Genomic DNA, 23,930 nt, shown 5'->3' with positions numbered 1-23,930 from the left:
CATCTGACTTTGGACAAGTCATGTCACCGCGCTGTGCCTCAGTTTCCCCACCCATACAACATGGGCTGTCGCGCTCCACCTCCCAGTGCAGCTTTATGCACCGCTGTCCGCAAGATGCCACAAACCCCCGGCCCGGTGGACGTGCCCAGGCTGCGGGTGCAGCTTAGTGTCTGTCAGCCGGCTGGAGGCCTCTTTACAGGGGAACCCGCCCTCTCCCTAGCGCTGGCGTGGGAACTATTTGCAGGGTGCACCCGGAGGCCCAGAGCGGCGGGTTACCAGCGCGCGGGGGGCTCTTGGCTTTGCTCCCCTGCGGCACGTGGCCGAGCTGTGCACGGGGGCGCGGGCTGATGCGGCGGGCCCGCCTGGTTCGTAAGTACGGGCTGGGCTCGGAGGAGAAGCGGGCGGGGCGTTGTCCTGCCGGCGGGGCCGGGCCGACTGCCGCTCCGGGCTGGGCAGCCACAGCTGCGAGGCCCGGAAGGCGGGAACTGCGCGGGATCGGGGCCTTTGCCTGGGCTGCAGCCGCGCGCTCCGCCTCCCGCTGGGCCCGGCCACCGAGCGCCCGCTGCCTGGGCAGCCCGCGGCTGGGCCCGCCTCTGGCTTGGCTGCAACGCGCTGCCCCGAGCGAGCCCAGCCCGGCCAGGGCGCCCCCTCCCGGGCTGGGCTGGGCTGAGCAGGGCCGGGCCGCGGCTCCCTCCAGCTGGTCTGGCGAGCGGGGCTGAAGCGGATCGGGAAGTAACACGGAACAGTCAATCAGCAGCCGGAGCCGGGCTGTGCGTTCAGCGCCGCTTTGGACACCTTGGGGTCGAGCCCACCCCGCGTTGGGGGCGGGAGGAGGTACAAGAAAGTAGCCCTGGACTGAGCTTCACCGCCTTCTGAGGGGCTCAGAGAGCATCTGTTTTCCTCTGCCCTGTTGGTTTAGTGTGGATTGCAGTTGTGTAGCCAGGAGGCCCAGTCATGGACCAGCTGTCCTAGGCCAGGGTGGGGAACCTTTTTGGGTTGGGGGCCACACACTGACCCACAGAAAAATCGTCGGGGGGGGTCACATGAACTCGAGAAACAAACAAACAAACAAATAAATAAACCCTAAACCAAACAACCAACAACAACAAAAAAACCCAAACAAAAATAAAACAAACCCCTCTCCCTCACTGGTGTGGCCCCTTAGACACCTCACTCTCCTCACACTCCAGCTCCACTAGCGGGGACTGAAGAAGGGGGGGAACTGAGGTTCAGGGCTTCCCCCAGGTCAGACAAAGTCTTGTGAGGCCAGGGATGGGACCAAAAATGGGGGTGGTCAGAGTTCAGTGTGTGGGAGAAAAGTGATAGGGAGCTGGTGTGGGGTCTGGGCAGTTCATCCCCAGTGAGCAGTATGCAAAACTTGGGAAAAACTAACCACAAACAGTATTCAGTTATTGCCTAGACTAGGGTTTCCCAAACTTTATATAATTGGGACCTGGTTTTTTTCAGTACCTTTTTTTGAGGCCCAAAAATAAAATACATATAGAAAAAAAATGAATGAAAAAATGAATACATTTTCACTGTCTATTATTTATTCACAATAATAACAGTATATAATAATAATGTAAATCTTGATATAAAATACTTAAGTGCCTAACTTATTATTACCTTTCTTATTCGGGAAATACAAAATGTACCAAATTAATAGGATCGTGCACAATAATGTGTATATTTTCTAAGGACCGATTTTTTTTTCCCCAAGGACTGGTACTGGGCCATGGACTACACTTTGAGAAACACTGGCCTAGACTGTTGGGTGTCACAATACAGCTTACACTTGATCGGCTTCTTTTGCAGCCCCCATTTGGCAGTGATATTAATTTTCATTTTGGATCAAATGGGGGGATTATCAGTCCAGCAGTCACTGGCATTTTTCATTGTTCTTGTGAGGAGTACATCACTGTGATCACGGGCACAAACTATGACATAGTCAAGAAAATGCTCTTGCTTTGAGCATGGCTGTCTCCAAGGTGTTTTGAACTTTTCTTTTTGTCAGAAAGGGGTGTTTGTCGTGATGAGTTCACTTTCTGCGCACGTGGTCAAGAGCAGAATTCCATTTGAGTTACTTTTGCCAACCCCTTTCCCGACTGTTCCTTTCCACAGGTCTTAGTCTCATCCAACACATTCACTGCCATCCCTCAGAAGGATGAGCTTATCCTTTTAGGGGCCTCTGACAAAATGGTTTCCAGCTAAGATTAGAAATATTCCTTTACATCCTCATCAGCATTCAGTGTTGGTGCATAGGTGCACACAATAATTACCTGTTGGTTTTTAGTAACAGAGAGATAGCTGTGCTAGTCTATATACTATCAAAACAAAAAGCAGTCCAGTAGCACTTGGCTTTTAGTGAGCCTCAGTCGGAGTGTCATGAGCTGGTCACTGATGCCAACTAGAGAGGCACCTTAGGAGTTTGTTCTTTTTATAGCAAGGCCCACTCCATGCAACTGAGGTTCATCCAAAGATTTTCCCTTCCAGAAGTAGGTGTTTCCTCCTTTGTCCTCCCTCACCTGCCCTTCATCAGCTCTTGTAGTTCCAACCAAGGCAGCAATATCTATGTTAAACCAACTCAATTCACGAGTAGGGATGGCTGACACTGAGTTGTCCATCAGGGTATGTACATTCAGAGTCACAAAATTAACAAGTTTCCTACATTTTTGACCACTGGGGTGGTGGTCTTGCTGGCTGCAGCTGTCCAGCTAAGAGGAACAGAGAGAAGACTTTTTAGGGCACCTTTTCTAGCCCCCTCTCCAGGTGGGGTGAGCAGGGTGTGTCCTAAAGAGGAGTGCTCAGTGGTGGGTGCAGGTGCAGATATGCTTGATACGCCTCAGTCCTCAAGGAAGACGACTGACTCACACACCCATGCCTGGGTGCCAGTCTGTGACTAGGCACTTCTAGATCTCACTGTCCTGTTCCCATCACCACTCACCGCTGGACTTTTGACTCGTGCAAGTATTGTTTTCGCAAGTGGGGAGACTGGTGCACAACTGTCAACACAGAGGATTTCCATTCATTGTGTACTTTGTGTCATTGTTTTCAAGCCCTCTCTATCAGCTGCAGCCTTCGTAGTCATTACAACGTTATGCAACAGTTTCACCTCCATTGTGCAGTTATCTTCTGTCTGCTTTGCCCTTGAGGACTTCTTGGATCACACTTTGTCCAGAACCTTGCCCTTGACTGTTCTGCCGTGGGTGACACTTCAGGGAATACATGACTCCAGGTAGCATCACTCTTGGGATCATTGAAATATGCAAGCCTCTCCACGACTGCAAGGTTATGATCCATGGAGAGGTTCAGGATCTGAAGGACCCCATTAAGCATGACCACTTTCAAGCAGTCTTGGAAGAAAAGTTTCCATCAGAGTTTCCAGAAGAAATTGAGGAACACTGAAGCCAGCCAAAGGCAGTAATCATTAGTGCCCGTGAGGCTGCCAAACCAAAAAATATCAGGACTGGTCTGACAGGAATGGTGGTGAAGTCGGGCAACTCATCAATGAGAGGAGAATGGCATTTCGAGCTTGGCAGAATAACATAAATTGTAATACAAAGAGAAAAGCCCATGGCCAGGCGAGGCCGGAAGGCCACTGTAAAACTAGAGAGCTCGAGAACAAATGGTGGACTGAGAAAGCACAAGAACTCCAACAGCTCATGAACATCCACAGCACATGTGGTTTCGTCCGTGCCATTAAGGCTTTCTATGGACCAGCTTGTTATGGCACGAATCCCCTTTACTCGAAGGATGAAACCACACTCCTGAAGGACAACAAAGCCATCAATTTTCACTGGAAAGAATATTTTAAAGATATTCTTAAACCTGACTCCATGGTTGCAGATGAAGTCCTTGAACAAATCCACCAATGACTTCCTAGGGATGAGCTTAGAAATCTTCCCAATTTGCATGAGGTATACAGTGCTATTAAGCAGAAACAACAAGGCAGCAGGTCCAGATGGGATCCCCTTTGAAGTCTTTTATGATGGTGGACTAGAGCTATTTATCTACTTGTCCTTAAAATCTGAATTAAGGAGGTGATTCCCAGTGAAATTATGGATGCCGTGATTAGCGATGCAAAATCCCCTTTCATTGGTTAACTGGTTAAACGGTAGGTTTAGCCAGTTAACCAATTAAAGAGGGGTGTGGCTAGGGAGGGACTGCTCCTGCCGGGCTGGAGCAGCCCCAGACCACACACACACACACACTGCAGAGAGGACTACTCCAGCTGAGCTGGATCACCCCTGTCTGTGGTGGCCCCATGGTGCCAGAGCAACCCCCTGCCCCTTGTAAGTGCAGGGGCTGCTCTGGTCCCTACCTGTTAACCATAACTGGTAAATCCATTTGGGAGGAGGCTTCCTGGTTAACCAGTAACATCCCTACCCTGTCCCATGCATCTAATAATGTGAGTCTTTGCCCATGAAAGCTAATGCTCCAAAAAATCTCTTAGTCTATAAGGTGCCACAGGACTTCTCATTCGTTATCCCTACCCTGACTGTCACGCTTTTCAAGAAGGGGGACAAAGCGGAGTATGGAAACTATCATGGTATCTCTGGTTCAGTTTACAATCATCTTTGTTATTATTTCTATGGTCAGTTAAAGTCCAAGGACACAAGGCCAAACTTTTGCCAAACATCTAAGGCACGTATACTAATTGTGCAAGTGGCCATTTTCCTGTTCTATATTGTGTTCAGGGAAAAGTTCTCATCTTAAGCAATAGGGTTCTTTAGCAATCAACCTATCAAAGGAGGGTCCTGTAACCCAGTGGGCTAGTTTTACCTTTGTTATATTCACTACTGCTGTAGATCAGCACTTTTATATTCACGGCTTTGCATTATATTCTGCTTTGCATTAAGTTCATCAGTAATGCAAGAAACCTTCAGGCTTATATCCTGTTAAGACATTAACTTCAGCAAGTTAGCATAAAGGCTGAGGTCCATGAACTTTAAACAGATAAGCTTGGCACAGATAAACAGCCCAATGGAAAAACCCTGTGTAAGAGGGAGCTGAAAATGAAGGTTAAGGGCCTCAGTCCACCTGCAGGTGTTATGGGTTTGAAACAGAAATAGATACTTTTGCATGATAACCAATCAAAAAGGTACCAATATAATCCTTTGGCATGTCCTGTCTGAGGCTCAATTTTATTTTACTCCAAGGCACCTATTTTGTCAGGGAATCAAGTAAATTCCCCTATCTGGCCCAACGTATCAGGATTTAACTATCCAAAGTACAGTCACACTTGTTGCCCATGTTCCTCTGCTAGAATTGCAATTAAAGTCATTATTGGCTGGTAAGAAGTGCCACCTCACAGAAATTACTAATGATATGAATAAAGCCATATAAGCTATTACCCAATTCACAAATAAGCCTAGTAAATCTTCAACAATCCCTGTTTTGAATGTTGAAATAAAGAAATGGGTTTATTGCCCTTACAAAAGGAATTACTTTCTTTATTTTAGAATTCATGCAGTTCAATTCAGTGGGTATAAGCAAAGAGTTAGACAGGCACCAAACACTGGTAATGGTAAATCTATATTTACATTTTAAAATGAAACTGTTTGTCGGTGAGTCTGTCCGCCTGTGCATCTATGAGTCCATTTGTTCAAGAACTCCTCTTAAGCAGTGAGAGCTAGGATCATCAAAATTGGTATACAGCTTCCTGTTACCTTAACTTAAAGCAAGGCCAGAGTTTGGTTGTGCCAGGACAATGGGATGTGCCTGGACTCAGATGGTTTTCCATAAATGGAAGAAGAGTGGGTTGAGAGGAGGCAGAGCTATACTGCAGAGTGACTGCTGGGGGCAGCTGCACTGCCATGAGAGTCACCAGTTGGTCCGAGGCTCACCATCTGTCCAGCCACTAGCTCAAACATTTCTCCTGACACTTGGCTGTACTGCTGGACTGGGTGGGGGAGCCCAGCCCTTCCATCTGCAGGAGCCACGGCCCTCTTCTTCAGCACTGCTGGGTCACCCACTCCTGCTCACTCCTAGATGGCCTGCTCACTCCTCCCTGGGCTGGGCCCAGGGATGCTGCCAGACCCAGCCTGCATGCCTTCCCCCACCCACACCACCACCCCTTGCCAGGCCCCAGGCTGGGCCCAGGGAACGCCAGTGGGAAGTGTGTGCAGTCCCAGCCTTTGGCCCTTGACCCACCCTGGGGCTGGCCCGGGGAGCTCTGGCAGGAGGCCTACATGGCCCCTGCCTCACCCCCAGGCTATATGTGGACAAGGCCAGGTAAGCCTTTATGCTGAGGTAGTTTGGCCGTAATGCAAGGGACTTACAGGCACACACACACAGCCCTGTGTGTTGAGCTAGGGCAAAGTTCGTATACGTCTGTCTGAAACCTTTCACCCAGATAGCAAAGTTAGCTATATATTCAGGGCATTTCACCGAGATAGACAGTGATAAGCTGAAGCATAGAGCACACAAGTGATATGTTACAGCACATTGGCATAGGGAGACTTCTAAGTTCACCCCCTTTTCAGCTTAACTGGGCATTGCAACTTGAGTAAAAATGGTTTAAACACAAACAAGAAATGTAACCTAACCACGAAAGAAAAGGAACCAATTCATGTATGTAATAATGAGATTACTGATATATTAACCTATTGGAAAAAACACTGCAGTATTAGTAAGGTAAGAAAATACAAATAAGAAAAAGGGAAAAAAATATTCTGTACAGTAAACCCTCGAGAAGCGCAATTTTGATTTGTGCTTAACTTGCATTAATATGAGTTAAATGCAAATTGAAATTGCCTCCCTTGTCCAGCTGGGGAGCATGGCATGCAGACAGCTGCTTGTGATGTGGTTTCTCCCAGCTGCATGCTCGCCCAGCCAGCCCCACCCCCATTTACGCAAAAGTCGATTTCTGCAGAGGTTGCCCAGGATGCAACCTCCGCGTGAATCAAGGGATTATTGTACTAAATCTGCATCGAACATAATGGCCACGTAACATATTATAAAAGTGATATCCCAGGCTAAGGGCAATAGGAAAAGAAGATGTAGTCTTTGGTAGGTGCCAAAAAGATGGCCACTTTTAAGAAAGGGCTGGGTAATAAGAAAAAGGATGGCTGGTATTTCAGGTTTTTCTACAAAGGATAGTCTGAGTACATGAAAGTGCAAATGTACATTCTATAGTAGCTGTCTCGGTTTTACCAAGTTGTGTTTGTAACTGTGCTAAATGTATTAATAATCTCTATTTGTAAATATTAAAGTGATCCTGTAGTGTAGGTGTTGCAACTGTGCACATCAGAGTTCCCAACTATAAAGTAATGTAAATAATACTCATAACAATTGTGAAACAAAAATCTGTCAGTCTTCAAACTAATAACTGGCAATTCTTAACTAATCCATATATGCCAGGAGCAATACCAAGATAAGCATTTCCAGAGAGAGAGAGACATTTTTTCCTTTTCCAAATAAGTCTCTCAGTCCCCATCATAGGTGCAAAAAGTTGGAGTGCAGGGGATACTGCAGCACCCCCAGATTTTGCATCCAGCTTCACCATGCCTGGGGTCAGCTCCACTGTTGATTAACCACTGGTTTTGCCTGCCCAGGGCTGGGAGGCCACCACAGGGTTCCCCTGGGATTCCTCTGCCACCACTGGCTTTGCCAGCCCCCTTGGGTCCCACTGCCTGCTGGCCTTGCAGGCTCTGCAGCCCCCAGCCCTGGTACTGCTACTTGGGTGCCAACTTTCCTGGACTAGAAGCCATTGCTGTGAATGCTGTCAGGTCAGTCCGGTTCAGGAGAGCTGGCACCCATTAGAGGGGCATGAACAGGTGTATGTGGGGCCTAACTCAGCACCCCTGCAAAAATAGTACCAGCGCCACTGGTTCCTATTGAACTTTCAAAGTCCCTCTAATGTCACCAGAGAGTCCTGGCCTGAGAAGATCCCTTGCACTTGCAGAGAACTAGCTGGAATCAGTCTTGCAGCCAATCTACATCTGAGTTTCCCTGACATCAGTAAAAGACACAGCAGCATTCACAAAACACCTGACTGTCTGCCATGTGATACACCAGACTTCTCTCCCCAGGTGCCCCGGTGTAACTGTCATGTCTCTTGCAGGGACACTGGAAACATGAGGTACATCAGCACTCGAGGAGAAGCAGAGAGTGTTGACTTTGAAGGAGCCCTCTTTGCTGGCTATGCATCGGATGGTGGCCTGTTCATGCCCAAGGAAATCCCTACCCTGGACCATCACACCCTGCGAAACTGGAGTGCCTTCTCCTATCCAGAGCTCGTGAAAGAGCTGAGTTCCCTCTTCATCTCCTCTGAACTCATCCCACGCAGAGATCTGAATGGTAAATAGAAACCAGACTGCAGTGCAAGCAGCATGCTGAGGGTTTGCTCTAGTTGCATCAAAGCTTTTTGATGATACTATTATCTCACTCTGTATTAACCCATCAACCCATAACCCTAATCCTCAGTGGACCTGTGAAGGCCTTTAGTGGCCAGAATCTCAATATTGTTTTAATGTTACCCTCTCCTTCCTCCCCTGCAGTTGTTCCAGCCGCTAGTTGTGTCTTGTCCTCAACGTTCTCTCTAATCTTTTCCATCCATGTGCAGAATTAATATTTTTATGTGCACTGGATGTGTACCACTGGTAGAAACAAAAATCCTAGCTCTGGGAGCTCTCAGATGCCACCTAGCTGATAGCAATCTCTCCTGAGCTGCCACGCAAGCGCACAGTTTAGGAGGAACAGAGGTTGCTGGAGATCTACTCCTCTTCTGAACCCTACCAGAAGAGTGTCTCTAAACAAGCATGCACAACTTCTGACAAGTTTCAGAGGAGTCTCTGTGTTAGTCTGTATCCACAAAACCAATAAGAAGTCCCGTGACACCTTATAGACTTATAGGTATTTTGGAGCATAAGCTTTCATGGGCAAAGACATGCATTGGGTGATGGGGTCTTTGCCCAGGAAAGCTTATGCTCCAAAAATCTGTTAGTCTATAAAGTGCCACAGGACTTCTCGTTTATGCACAAATTCTGTTTGTGTCTGTCATTCTCTTAAAAGGCTAATGTGGTTTCTCAGGTTGCTGTAGAAAGGGAGATCTGCAGGTGGATGCAAATACAGTGTATATAATGCTACAGTGGTCCTGGGCACCGTTGTGGTGGTTGCAGCAGCCTCAGCTCACACTGCTGTTCCATGTAAAAAAACCTCCCATCTAGGAATATGGGAGAGTTTCAGATGGGGCCTTTGCTGTCACTGGGGGCATGCATGGATAAGATAAGCAGGCGCTGTCACCTTTGTGGCTTCTCTCTGGGGAGATCCATGGAGCTTGCTAGGAGTTTTGAGAGGTGGCAGGATTCAGGAGGATATTTCCTCTCTTGCTGTGCATGTGGTTGTTCTCTGCCTTTGGGAAGCAGCAGCCTATCAGAGCTTGCCCCGACTGTTTTAAGTAATGTGTATTTGTATGCAGGTGTAAAAAAAGCAAATGTGGCAAATTGATTCCTCCTCCTATTGGGAGTGCCTGGTTCTATTTTTGCCCCTGGTAACATGGATCATAAAACAGTCCCATAGCATGAAGCCAGGCACTATTTTTGGTAAAGAAACCCTGTTACAAATCAGTGGCCACATGGTGCTTGAGAGTAGTCACTGTGCTGAACTCCAAAGATACTCAAATTTCTCTCCAGCAGTGGGGAAAGCATCTGGATTCTCCTGCTTTGAAAGAAGCATCTGCTTAGCTGTTAGCTGTAAACAGCCTCTGACAGACAGTCACACAGTTCTGTATATACAGCTGGATTTTAATATAGCACCTATCCAACATCTGTGCATCCACTGTAGGGCAGTGGGGACTGTTCACCTGAGGCGGTTCATTACAACACAGGTTGAGTCTTTGTTGTAATTGTCAAAATGGCTCTGACTGGGTCAGACCCTCGACTGGTGTAAACCAGTGTAGCTCAATTATGGTCAGAGGAGCTGGCCTGTTTACATCGAAGAGCAGACTCGTAGTTTGTAAGAGAAGAACCCATTGGGCTTCCGTCCAATGTTCCCACTAAGCTGCGTGGCTGCTCAGGGCTGTGGCAGGGAGACCTGGACCTTCCATGATGGGGAGAGGCCCCTTTCCCTGGCCCCAACCCATCCCCAGCATGGACCTGCTGCAGCTGGGGGATAGTATGTGTACCATGGTTCCAACCCTGGATCTGATGTAGTGGGGAGAGATGCCTCTCCCCCCACAGTCCCAGGGGCTTCTGAGGGGAGAGAGAGCTGGGGGTGGAGGATCTTCTATTCCTGCTGTAGCCCCAGCCAGCCTGTACCCCAAATCCCTCATCCACCGTCCCGTTACAGAGCCTGAATCCCCAGCTGGAGCCCTCAGCCCCCCAGCTCCCTGTCCCAGCCCTGAGTCCCTCATTCCCAGCTCTACCCCAAAGACTGCCCCCCAACCAGTGCTTTGAGCCCCCCCAGTACCCATCATCTGCCCCAGTGCCAAGTTCTGCACCCCAAGCTGGAGTCCCTCAGTCCCACCCCAGAGCCTGCACCGCCAGCTGGAGGCCTTAGCACCTGCACCCCAGCCCCACCCAAGAGCCCTCACCCCAGGTGGGAGCATTCACCCCCTGGACCCCAACCCTCTGTCCTGACCCCTCCTGCCAAACTCCTTGATCCCACTCCCAGCATGTGTTGGTGCACATAACACAAGTCATTCCGCCCATGTGTGGGAAACCTTCATGAGAACACTGCTTCTGTCTGCCACTTCCAGACTGCTGTGGTGCTGGAGAGGTTTTGGTTTCCCAGTAAAGATTCCGATGAGCTTGCAAACCATGATCAGGCAGATGGTGTATTGGAGATTTATTGCTGGTACCTATTCAAACAGTCCCTTTCAAATGCTTCCCTCTAGATCTGATTGACAGAGCCTTCTGCAGGTTCAGACACAAAAACATTGTGCATCTGGCCAGGCTGAAGAGCGGGTTGAATGTTTGGAGCTCTGGCATGGGGTCACATATGCCTTCAAGGACCTGTCCTTGTCCTGCACAGGGCAGTTCTTACAGTACTTCCTGAAGAAGAGGAAGAAGCATGTCACTATTCTCGTAGGTAGGTTACAGCTGAGCCGGTGGATGCTGTTTACTCCAGTGCAGAGGTTGCCATGGTGGTGCAAAGTGGGTCTGCTGCATGGAGGCTATATACTATATGTACTCGACTCTCATAGTAGTGCTTAGGAGTGGAATTGGATTGACATCTAAGTTTCTAGCATTGTCTCCAGAACAGAAAGGGATCTAGGGGCCATAGTGGACCACAAGCTAAATATGAGTCCTATTCTCATATATACCTATCTCGGAGAGCTGGACAGGATCTTCAGAGTTCTTGGAGTCCAGTCGCCTACACTCACAGCAGGACCTATCACCATCCCTGACGGAATAATTTTGTTTTAAACATATTTGCTCCAGGTCCCTAAACAGGCCCCTCAAGGATTGAGCTCTCAACCCTGGGTTTAACAGGTCAGCACTCAAACCACTGAGCTACCCTTCCACTATTAGTAGCCTGACACTCTTGGAAAAAAGCAAACATGATTCTGGGATGCATTAACAGGAGTGTTGTGAGCAAGACGTGAGAAGTCATTCTTCCGCTCCACTCTTCGCTGGTTAGGCCTCAGTGAGAGTATTGTGTCCAGTTCTGGGCACCACATTTCAAGAAAGATGTGGAGAAATTGGAGAAGGTCGCTAGAAGAGCAACAAGAATGATTAAAGTTCTAGAGAACAAGCTCTATGAGGGAAGACTGAAAGAACTGGGCTTGTTTAGCATAGAAAAGAGAAGACTGAAAGAGGACATGATAGCAGTTTTCAAGTACCTGAAAGAGTGTCCCAAGGAGGAGGGAGAAAAATTGTTCTCCTTGGCCTCAGAGGATAAGGCAGGAGGCAATGGGCTAAAACCTTAGCAAGGGGGGTTTAGACGGACATTAGGAAAACTTCCTAACTGTCACGGTGATTAAATACTGGAATAAATTGCCTAGGGAGGTGGTGGGATCTCCATCTCTGGAGATATTTAAGAGCAGGGTAGACAGACACCTATCAGGGATGGTGCTCTGGGGCTGGAGTGCTCATGTAAAAAATTAGCAGGTGCTTAGCACCCACTGGCAGCCAATTGCCCCCTCCTGCTCAGCACCTCCTGCCTGTTCTGATCAACTGTGTCACTGTGTGTGTGGCTCTGGGATGGAGGGAGAGGAACGGGGATGGGCATGCTTAGGGGAGGAGGTTGGAAGAGGTGGGAACTTAGGGGGTAGAACAGGGCCTGTGGTGGGAAGAGGCAAGACAGAGTGGGGGTTTGGGAGAAGGGGTCAGGTGCCATAAAGAAAGGTTGAGCAGCCCGGAGGAAGCTGCCACTTAATGGACTCTTTAGTGGCTCAGCCTCCCATTCATTCCTTGCTGCCTCTTCTGAGGCTGACAAAGGTGTCACTGATGGTGGTGGTGGTTTATGAGGCTGACACTGCCTTGTTGGGAACAGCTCATTTCCAATGTTAATTGCCACACCGTCACGAACCAAAAATATCCCGGGCTGACGACTGTAACCTTCTTCTGTGTGAGAACACAGATTTGGCTGATCTTTCCGTCTTTAATTAACTTCTGCTTAATAGTGATCACTCCTATTTTCCCCTTGATTATATGAAACAGGAACTTCGGGAGACACGGGAAGCTCGGCCATTGAAAGCGTGCGAGGGGAAAGCAGCATGGACATCTTTGTGCTATTACCCAAAGATCTCTGCAGCCAGATACAAGAGCTGCAAATGACGACGGTGATTGAAGAAAATGTCCACGTGTTTATTGGTTTGCACTTCTTCAGATGACCTACTTTATAACCATCAATCCCAATGTTTACTGGCCAATCATTCTAGAAAGTCTGCGGGAAGGAGTGTGACACGCTGCTCCTGCTGTTGCCGTATTGGGCTGTCAGTCAACAAGACTTGTACTCAGCATTGTTGTAGCTGTGTGGGTCCCAGGACCCCCACAATTACAGCACTGTGAAATTTCAAATATAAACATGTGGAAGTGAGAAATTACTAATTTACAAATCGTAGGGCCATGAAATAGACCAGAATGGATCTTGAATTTGGTAGGATCCTATTCAAAACTCCTCATGGCCCAGGCAGCATTCTGAGTTACTAAACAGCCCTAGGAGCTATAAGCCGTAGGTTCAAGTCTTGACTCTGCTGCTGGCTCCTAGCCCAAGAATAAGCCAGAGATGGGTCTGAACCAGAAAGCCAGATCCAAATGCCCTTAAAAGTTGGGAATTCTGAGTACTTCAGAATTGCAACCCACGTGTGGAGCCAAATATTGCTGTTAGACCTCTGTGTGTGAGCAACCCCAGCTCCGTAACTCCAGTTCAATGATTAGTTATGTCTTGAGTCCTGGTTGGCTAGAATTGTCCGTCAGTCCTGAATCGTGTTTGGTAGCTGAAAATAAATATTTTGTGCCAAAGTCACCGATTTTAGCAACATTTCAGTTCGTGCTCCTGATCGTGCTTTCCTCTTTTCCACAGCTCATGGAAATAGCGATGAAATTGACGAGCCCATCAAGGAATTGTTCGCTGATGCGGATTTTGCCAGACGACACAATCTGATGAGTTTAAACTCAATCAACTGGTCTAGGATTATGGTGCAGATTGCTCACTACTTCTACGCTTACTTTCAATGCACTCCATCAATGGATGTGATGCCTCTGGCGACTGTGGAAATCGTTGTACCAACAGGGGCTGGAGGAAATGTCACAGGTAAGGTGTGGGGAAAAGACATTCTTTGGGCTTAAAACCAGCAAGCAGCTTGTGAAAAAGGAGTTTTTTTTTTCTGAACCACTTAAATCAAAATTATTAATGTTGAAGTACCAACAACCTTGTTGGTGCCACACAAGGCACAACTAATCCAAAGCAATGTTATGGAGAGTGCAATATGGGGGTTAGAACACTAGATGTACACAGGAACAGAAGGAGTTGGATACTTAGGAGAGAAAAGAGTAAGGTTCTGATTTTTTTCTAAATTAGACATGAATCCATGTGAAACTGATCTGACCTGTGTGTACCCATGGCTGACTGTGCACCCATTTGCACATGAACTTCATCCTGTTATTTTGTGGGCAGTCACAGTAACAGCTTTCACCTATCTTTACACGTCTGGCCTATTTAACTTAAGGGCAGGGATGGGAAACCTACGGCCTACATGCCAGATCCAAACCCTGGCTTGATTTGATCTAGCCTATGGTAAGTCTCCATTCTGTGGGCTGGAAGTCCTGAGCCTCAGCAGTTCCTCCTACCCTTTTGCCCACCCTGCAGGGCTAGAACACAGTGCACACCAAGTGTGAGTAAGAGATGGTTTGGGGCGGGCTGTGTGTGTGCGTTCCTTTTGCTTGTGTGTGGCTCTTGACTGATTTTCCTGTGGGTCAGTGGCCCCTGGCCAAAAAAAGGTCCCCCACCCTTGCTTTAGGACAGGGGTTATCAACCCCTGGTGTGGCACGTGAGCCGATTTTCATTGGCAAGCGAGGTGGGAGCTCAGCCCCGCCGCTCCTCTCCCATGCAGCTGGGAGCTTGCTCAAAGTCGTGCTGCCTGTGGATTAACAGAAGACCAGCTAATGCTACCAACCGTAGCCTAAATGGTAAAGCTCTTCATCTTAATTTATTTATTAATGACACTGTTGTAAGTAGGACTATTAGTGACTTTACAAAATATTACTGGCACTTGGACCATATATAGAGGTCAAACGGTCAAATTTCGGTACTCCACCTCAGAAAGTTTGCTGACCCATGGGTTAGGGTATCATATCTATGAGAAAAGCAGTACGAGGGGTTGGTGTAAAGAGTCACAGTCATGGTCATTCGGGGCATTTACCTGGAGCTGCGTTAGCCTTTTGCCAAGAACTCAGTGGCCACATCCAATACCAATGAAAAGCATCTTCCAGTGGCCAGTGTCTACACTACATCTCCCAATACGATGGTGGCATCCACAAAGACTCCAGGACCAACCATGGTGTGGTCTCTCTTGAGACTGGTCAAATGAAGCATCGCAAAGTGGAAGCTGGTTTTCTTTGGGTGTATGAAAGATAGAGCTGCAGTATGAGACCTCATTTTTGGCCCCTCCTGATCAAATAGAGGAGCGGTGATTTGGCTGGTAAATCAACGTTCTGAGCATTTTGTCTTGGGGCTCAAGGCCACATTTTTAAATTTTCCTTTCCTAGCTGGATATATCGCACAGAAAATGGGACTTCCCATCCAACTGGTCACCGTGGTAAATAAGAATGACATTATCCACAGGGCAGTTCAGCATGGCGATTTCTCGTTGTCAGGGAGCGTTACGCCAACTTTAGCTTCGGCCATGGATATTCAGGTACGTGTCTGGTTAAGAAGGAGAGCTCATGTACACTATGTTGAACAATCCGTCTATTAAAGTTATTTTGCTATCCAGGTTCCTACGCCACGTTCATCTGTGCAGACTCTGAGTGCCTGTCAGTTGTGCATCAAGCGATGTGACTTACGTGTCACATGTTGTTCATTCTTCCTCTGATTGTTTCCCTAATGAGAGAATTGCATGTGCAATGGTGTGTTTTGGTAGAGACTATTGTGTTTACGTGTCCCTCTGGGTTTATAGTACCAGTGGTGGGCCGGAGAGGTGCCCTTGGCATTTGAAGAAGGTATGGAGGGGGGTGTGATGATCCAGAGTTCCTGCTAGGTTATTCCACAGCCTCGTATTGCCTTTGAGACAGCTCGGTCTGCTCGATAGATGAGCTTTTCTCTGGTGGATGAAAGTTCCATTGTGGCTGAAAAGTGGAGTTCTTGACTGTGTTCTTCATCCTGGAGTGCAGTTAAAAAATCCTGGTTCTTTGCCAAGTCATCTGTTTTTCTGCTCAGCTTCTCCTGGACCTGTATCCAGATCACTTCGTTTCCCTGATCTGGCGTAATAAAGTCCCACTGGACAAGCTGTTCGTATGTTGTCTTAGGCAGTCTTCTCTGCCAATTACAGGTCCTGTGCCATGTTGTCAGCTGCTGGTAGGGGAGCCCTGGCTCACCTGGTACTCTGGGTTCATCCCATTGGCCCTGTGACTAGCCACTTAAATCTCTTCTATCTGGGACTCTGTTTCTGTTTCCCATGGTTCCTACTCCACCTCCCGATCACCTTGCCTGGCTCTGGTTACCACCAGAGGTTCCTGTGCTCCCTGTGGCTACTTCTAACTTTCATGGCATCTTGCTGAAATTCCCAATCTCGGACAGCACCCCAGGCTTCTCCTCCTGAATCCCCTCCTTGTCCATGACCAGCTCCCTTTCTCCCTGCAGAGTGATGCAGATCTCCCTGCAGCTTTCATCTTCTCCCAACTCCCTGGCTTTTTACCAATCAGCCTGCCCCTGCCCAGTGGGCCTCATGATCTGCTAAGCTTGGCTGTCTCTCCGGGTGCTATCAGGCACCATAACTGACCTCTCAGGCCTACATTAACCCTTTATGTTGGATACACACATCCTCAGAGGGCCATATAACAGGGTTCTCTTTTTTCTCTCTTTTGTCCTCCTGTTGTATCCTGAGGGAGGGCGACCAATGTTAAAATGTTTGATTGACCTGCCTACCTTGCACAGGTGTGTGAAAATTCACACCCCTGCATGATAGCATTTAGCAGACCTACCCCCTCAGTGTAGACAGCAGTAAATTCTTCATCAACCTACCTACCACTTTTGGGGAATAAGGATTACCTGCACCGATGGATTATTTGCCCTCTCCTAACAGAAACAGCTTCTCCTCTTTGGACGCAGAAGGGTAAGTCTCCTTCCCGTGGAGATTTTCACTGTTTGGCTCCTCCCTGTTGTTTTCAGTGGTGTACTTAACACCACATTTGAAAGTACGTTGCCCACATTCACAAGGGCCAAGTTGTCTGTGTAATCTGTAAGACTTAATGGAATGGATCCTTAAGGAATCCATTTTGGAGCACTTGGAAGAGGGGAAAGTGATTAAAAGTAATCAACATGGATTCACCAAGGACAAGTCTTGCTTGCCCAATCTGATTAGCTTCTACAATGAGGTAAGTGGCTCTGTGAACATGGGGAAGTCAGCGGATGTGATATACCTTGACTTCAGTAAAGCTTTTGATAAAGTCTCCCACAACATTCTTGCCCATAAATTAAGGAAGTATGGATTTGATACATGGATTATATGATGGATAGAAAGCTGGCTTGATGGTCAGGCCCAAGGGGTAGTGGTCAGTGGCTCAAGATCTCCATGGTGGTTGGTTTCAAGCGGAGTGCCCCAAGGCTTGGTTCTAGGGCCGGTGTTGTTCAACATCTTTATTAATGGCCTGGATGAGGGACTGGATTGCACCCTCAGCAAGTTTGTGGATGACATCAAGCAAGGGGGAGAGATAAATACATTGGAGGGTAGAGATAGGATCCAGAGTGACCTGGGTAAATCGGAGGATTGGACCAAAAGAAATCTGCATTGGTTCAACAAGGAGATGTGTAGAGTCCTGCACCTGGGATGGAAAGATCCCAAGCATTGTTATAGGCTGGGGACGGACTGGCTAAGCAGCAATACAGCGTAAAGGGAACTAGGGATTATAGTGGATGAAAGGCTGGATATGAGTAAACAGTGTGCCCTTGTAGCCAAGAAGGCCAATGGCATATTGACATGCATTAGGAGGAGCAATTCGAGCAGATCTCGAGAGGTTGTTGTTCCCCTTTATTCGGCAGTGGCCAACATTAGGGTGAGGCCACATCTGGAGTATTGTGTCCAGTTTTGGGCCCCCCAATATAGAAGGGATGTGGAAGTGCTGGAGCAGGTCCAGCAGAGGGCAACAAAAATGGTTAAGGGGCTGGAGCACATGACCTATGAGGAGAGGCTGAGGGATTTGGGGTTATTTAGTTTACAGAAGAGAAGACTGAGGGGTGATTTAATAGCAGGCTGCAGCTTCCTGAAGGGGAGCTTTAAAAGGGATGGAGAAAAACTTTTCTCAGTGGTGACAGACAGCAGAACAAAGAGCAATGGTCTGAAGTTACAGAGGGAGAGGTGTAGTTTGGATATTAGGAAAAACTACTTCACCAGGAGGGTGGTGAAGCAGTGGAATGCATTACCTAGGGAGGTGGTGGATTCTCCATCCCTAGAGGTTTTTAAGTCCCAGCTTGACATAGTTCTGACTGGGATGACTGAGTTGGGGTTGATCTTGCTTGGGGCAGGGGGCTGGACTCCATAAGCTCTTGAGGTCTCTTCCAGCTCTGTGGTTCTATGATTCCCCCAACTGCCTGTGCAGTGCCATTATTTGTGCAGGCAAATGGCCAGTTAGCGGCATGGCCAGTTGTGCAAATGTTCCATTTACAGGCATTGAATATCTGTACATGCAATTGCCTGGGGGAGACTGCACCTATTGAATTGTGGAGATTAGTCCCTGTAAGCATTGTTGAAGCCTGGTGTGGGGTTCTTTGTAGGCCTAACAGAGATCAAGTCTTCAAAGACACTCTATGGCCGCAGTTTACAGGCTTTGGCAGTGTCCACGCTGAGGTGCTACAGCAGTGCAGCTGCAGGGTTTCAAAGGTGGACAGACCTCTAGGCTCGGAGCTCGCTGGGGTCTGGGCTGCCGTCTGTCTATGTCCACACAGTGCCTAGCACAGGAGACCCCTAATCATGTTCCTAGAAACTACCACAACAAGACCACCTACAAGCATAGGTGATGTGGGAGGGGCCCCCAGAGGGGCCAAACGCACCCCCCAGGATTCTCCCCCTCACTCATCACCAGCGCTGAGTGCGGGGAGGGCTAAAGGGGGGCAGTTGTGCCCCTTCCCCAGAGCCGCGCAGCCCAGAGCAGCACCAGCTTCTTAGCTGATGCTTCTCTCAGGCCACGCTGCTCCAGGGGCGGGGGGATGGCCCTGCACTCACCACAAGCAGTATGGTGCTTCTGCAGGGAGAGGTGGGTGGGAGCACAGCAGAGGTGGGAGGAGGGCACAGCCTGGGTGGAGAAGGGTGGAGGGGCATGGCAGGGCAAGGAGGGGGCAGGTCAAAGGCGGGGCAGAGAAGAGGTGGGAGGGGGAGGGGCAGGGACAGAGCAGGAGCACATGTCTGATACCCTCCCTGAGATCCCTGCTCCGGTTGCCCCAGCCTACTGCGTTTCCTATTGCGTTGGTGGTTTCCATGGTGCGGTTCCTAGGTCTGATTAGCAACTGGACTGAGACCAGACCCTTAACGAGCTGCTCCCCTATCAGCTACACCAGAGTTGTCAGAGGGGACCTACCTCATTATGTTTCTCCATATACAAATAAGGGGTAAGCGAAATAGCAAACTTCTACTCATCCTTCGAGCCCCGGCCGTCGTTTGCACTCAAAGAGGCTGGAGTCCTGTGGGAGGAAAAAGGGGAAGAGTGAAAAACTGAATCCAGACCAGAAAAATGTGTCCCGTAGACAACCTGCTCCCTCCAAATGTCCAGAATAATAGGACCAGGCACGCACAGGCCAGTAAAGGCTCCCGAATGTGCTGATGCACCTGAGAGATCACCTGGAATGGCGCCAGGTAGTTGGATTTTTCCAGCCTGAGTTACTTTGGCATGAATATACAAGGAGCTGAGCATCTTCCGCTCCCACTGAGCACCCAGGAAGTGCTAAGCACCACGGCGAGATCTACACTAGGCAGGTTAGTCGATTGCAAATATTTAATTCTAGCTACGGGAGTTGCGTAGCTAGAATCGACTTATCTGCTATCGACTTACTTGGCCATCTTCACTAAGGGAGGTTGATGGGAGAGTTTCTCCTATTGTCTTTCTTGACCCTTCACGATAGGAAGGAGTACACAGGTCAACTGCTGACCCCAATAAGTCGAATTCATGTATCTCCACCAAGCATGCGAAATCGAACCCCGGAAGATCAACTCTGAGCTGGTCGATCTTCCAGGTAATAGTAGCCTCGGTATCCAACTAGAGATCACTGGTGGTGGGGATTGAGACCTGGATCCTCTGGAGATGGAGGCTCATGTGTGGAGTGTGTGTTTTATAGGCACCTTACAACATGGAGAGGATCTTGTGGCTGCTTTCGGGCTGCGATGGCAGCCTGATTAAAACGCTGATGGAGCAGTTTTACACCTCGAAAAACCTGATACTGCCAGAACAATTGCACAGAAAGGTGAGTCCCTTTGTGTGTGTGGAGTAAATCAGTTTCCACTCCAACTGGTTAAAGTAGCTGTTTTCCGAATTAAGTGTTAATGTTGCGAGTGTACTGAAGGGATTATGTCAAGTCAACTAAAGCTTAAAGCACAGGTCGGGGTGGGGAAGACAAGAGTATGCAAAACCTGTGTGTATAGGTATCTTGTCACATGAGCCTTTAAAAAAGACAATTCTTTTGTTTGGATTTAATTATTCCCCTGCAGTCCTAGAAAGCCCAGTACAGTAGCATGTGCTATAATAGCACGTAGAGCCAAATCAATATAATTTCACTGCCTAAGACTCTGATCCAGTAAATCTGTTAATCATATGGATAGCCTTAAATTTGTGAGCCATTGTATGGATTTCTGTGGGACTACATGCATACTTAATCTTTTAAGGAGGAGCTTTAGTGAAGCAGGGATCAGAATGGGTGAACTACAGGTTGAACCTCTCTAATCTGGAACTCTGTCATCCAGCACATGCTGTAATCTGACATGGTTTTAGTTAGCAGGACGATCACCTATCGTGGGTGTGGCCAAGTTTCCCATGTCCCATAAGGTTTGTTTCCAGCCAGCAGTCCTGGCTCTCAGTGGTCTGTGCTGTTATTTAGCTGTAGTTTACCCCTAAATGTCTTCTAAGAGCCCAGTAAGCAATGGAAGGGCTGGTAATGTGCTAGAAAATACTGACCTCCTGTGATCTGGAAAATTCTCTCCTTCAGCACCTGTCAGGTCCCCAGGGTGCCCTATGAGAGAGGTTCAACCTGTACAAAAGGAGAAAGATAAAAAGTGAAAAGTAAACGAATGGTTTCAATGTTTGTTATCACCATGAAAAAGAACAAGTAACTAAGTCTCCATTTAGTAGTAAATGATACAAATTACTGCCCTTGTCACATCCATCGGGGGTTCTTTTGGTGCTTTGAGATTGATACCTTCAGATACTGGCATCATGTCCGCCCACAAAGTGCAACTGCTAACTGAGGGAACTGGCTGAGTGAAACCCCCGGATAGGCTGCATTGACCCTGACGATGACATTAATGTATCCACCAGCCGTGTGCATCTTCCTGCATTCGAGATAGTAACAAATAAGAAGGTCTAACGCACAGGGGGTAACATCGCAGAGTGATGTTTTCATACACTTATTTTTAAACAATTGGCTATTGACTGGCAGAGTCCACGGTGGTGTTTGTGTGTGACGGTTGGGTTCTGTTTTTTTGCCTCTCTCCTTGGATCTCCAGCTGTCAGAAGCGCTGCGCTCCTGTTCTGTGTCTGACGAAGATATTGTCCAAGCAATGAGACGCTGTTGGGAAGATAACGGCTACCTGTTATGTCCCCACTCTGCCGTGGCTGTTCATTACCATTACAGGCAGTTGGATGGCCATCTCAGCGAGTAAGAAGTCACTCATGGGAAGCCAGATTCTTGTCAGGCAGGGGCAGCTGGATAATCTTGGTTATAATTGTTCTGTCGGAGGCAGTATTTAAGGAGAGGTCTAACGCGTGTCAGGTGGGGTGTTGGCCAGATGACCTGGCATGGGTCATCGTGAGTCCGGTTCTGCTTTGTCTTAGGCTGGGATCCTGCCCACTTTGGGGTGCTGATAGCCCTCAGTGCTCCCTGTAGTCCTTCCCACCCCATGTGCCTAGAAGAACAGACAAGCTCTCCCACCACTCACAGAGAGCAGCTTGGTTTACCTCAGCACAAGGAACCAGGGGAGTTTTAGCAACACCCACGTACACTAGAGGGCAGCACCCATGAAAATAACTACACTGCAAAGCCATGCCTGAGATAGTGTCCTCATGGGTGCTGCCCGCTCTCGTGTATGTTGCTGAAGCTCTGGCTTGGCTAATCTCATTGGCTGGTTGACATCCAGCTGGTCTGACTCAGAACTGCATCCAGGAAATATTCATACTGGCTCATGCGCCATGTTATTTACTTCCTTGCGCTGATGTCCAGCTCTGACGCCAAGTGGTGGGACCCGTTACTACCTGAAGAGGGAAGGAACCCCAGGAGCCAGTCTGTACTCCACTGTGGTCCCACAGCCAGAACTAGTGGCTCCTTCATGGAGTTGTGAGCAGCATGGATGTGCACCTTGTGCGGGTCATGAACTTCCCTGACCCATCTCTTGCACAGCACGAGGGAGTTCCTGGCGTACCTCAGCATGGGTCCCTCAGGTTGCAGCCTCTTTTCTGTCTCTTCCAGAGCCTCTTAGGTTGTGGCTGCACTTTTCCCTTCACCAGCTGATCCAATTCTATCCTCTCCGTGCCCCATGAAGCTGTGGGAAGTCCTTATGAACCTCCTCCTGGCACTGGCCAAATCAATCAGCCTTTGAGGAGCCGTAGGTGCTATCTGGAGTTCTCTGCACTGTGTCCCCATTTGGCTCTTTCCTTACTAACCTCTGACACCACTCCTGATCCTGTTTCTCTTTCATGGCCCCCAGAAATTTCTAGTAGCCTTAGCCTAAGGTAGAAGTTCTGCCCTTTAGTTGAGGGGCTGGTCTGCAGCTCACTGACCTCAGTACCACTCACAGTGACCTTACATCTCTCTTTTGCAGCACTCCCAGGTGCTGCTTAGCACCCGCCTCAGCAGCAAAGTTCCAGGATGCTGTGCTCAGAGCCAAGCTTGTGCCTGAGCTTCCACCTGAAATACAAACTTTAAAAGCGATGGAGACCAGGTCCACAGCACTGACGAGAGAAGACAACTGGGTGAGAATCCTAAGAGACAGAATAGAAGCTATCTCCAAGCTCAGACACATGTAGGTGGAGTTCATCTGGTCCTGAATAGAGCCATCACTGGGTGGTTGCCTATAAAGAACATGACCGACTTAGCGATGCTTAAGCTTTCTGCTAATTTCTTGCTGGGAAGGTCCTAATGAACTCAATAGAGGATTATAACTTCTCCATGTAACATGTAATTCAAGTAATTCTGTAGCAGGGGGAAGGGGTTACTGGTGGAACTAGTTGGCTGGACACTTTTGGCCAAACAGCCTTGGCCATATAGCCCTCTTTCTTGTGGGGCTAATGCAGTGGTTTAAGCATTGACTTTGTAAACCCAGTGTTGTGAGTTCAGTCCTTGAAGGGGGTCATTTTTCTTCCCTCTACATTAAACCCTCAAAGTGCACGATTTTGAGTTGCATTTCACTGGCATTAACACAAGTGAAGCGCAACTCAAAATCCTGCTCCACCCCTGGCCCTGGCTCAAACCCTCACTCCACGCAGCTCCAGCTAAACCCCACCAACCCTACTCACACCCCCTGTGGCCCATCTCACCACCTGAGCACATCTCTTGCTCACCACCCCTGTCTGTGGCTCTGGCTCAAGACCCTTCCCTCCCCAGTTCAACCCCCTTAGCCCTGGTTCAAACCCCCACCCTGTTGCACACAGCCCTGGCTCACCACCCCCTGCCCCCCTATAGCCCTAACCCACCCCAGGCTTAACTCCCCTGCCTCCCTCCCATGGCCCCAAACCACTGCCAGACTTAACCCTCCCCAACTGCCTCTCCCCCAGCCCAGGACTTACTTTGCAAAAGGAGATCCAGGTGCTCCTGCTGCTGCCCTGGCTGCAGAACGTGAGTTCTGCTGGGGAAAAAGCTGTTCCTCAGCAGCTTATGCAAAATTTGAGTTGTGCGAGGGTGCGTGGGACCGCAACCCTCCCATAACTTGAGGGACTACTGTGTTTGACTTGATCCCTGTTAATCCTAAAGGGAAAGTTCCTTCAAATTTGTCTTCCAAGTGTCTTACAAACACTAATCATTATCCTGTTCAGTCTTTACATAATTATTATAAGTCCCTATCTTGCCTTAATTTCCTAAGGCTGCGGCTACACTGCATTCAGCGTTTGGAAGAGGAATGCAAATGAGCG

General features: G+C 48.5%; 1 protein-coding gene across 1 annotated transcript; it reads left to right on the top strand.

Annotated features, from left to right (window-relative positions):
- The first annotated feature begins 272 nt into the window (after positions 1 to 272).
- THNSL2 (threonine synthase like 2) lies at positions 273 to 23,930 on the top strand. Its single transcript, XM_074991678.1, is given in 10 exon segments — positions 273 to 369; positions 8,066 to 8,301; positions 10,838 to 10,915; positions 10,918 to 11,031; positions 12,606 to 12,758; positions 13,471 to 13,701; positions 15,156 to 15,304; positions 19,933 to 20,058; positions 21,314 to 21,465; positions 22,625 to 23,930. Coding segments are annotated over 9 exon segments (1,431 nt in total). The 5' UTR covers positions 273 to 369; positions 8,066 to 8,078; the 3' UTR covers positions 22,830 to 23,930.

Source organism: Carettochelys insculpta, chromosome 4, assembly GCF_033958435.1.
Source record: "Carettochelys insculpta isolate YL-2023 chromosome 4, ASM3395843v1, whole genome shotgun sequence".
Taxonomy (NCBI): Eukaryota; Metazoa; Chordata; order Testudines; family Carettochelyidae; genus Carettochelys; species Carettochelys insculpta.
The sequence above is the reverse complement of the archived record's forward strand: the minus strand, read 5'-3'. Positions and strand labels throughout refer to the sequence as shown.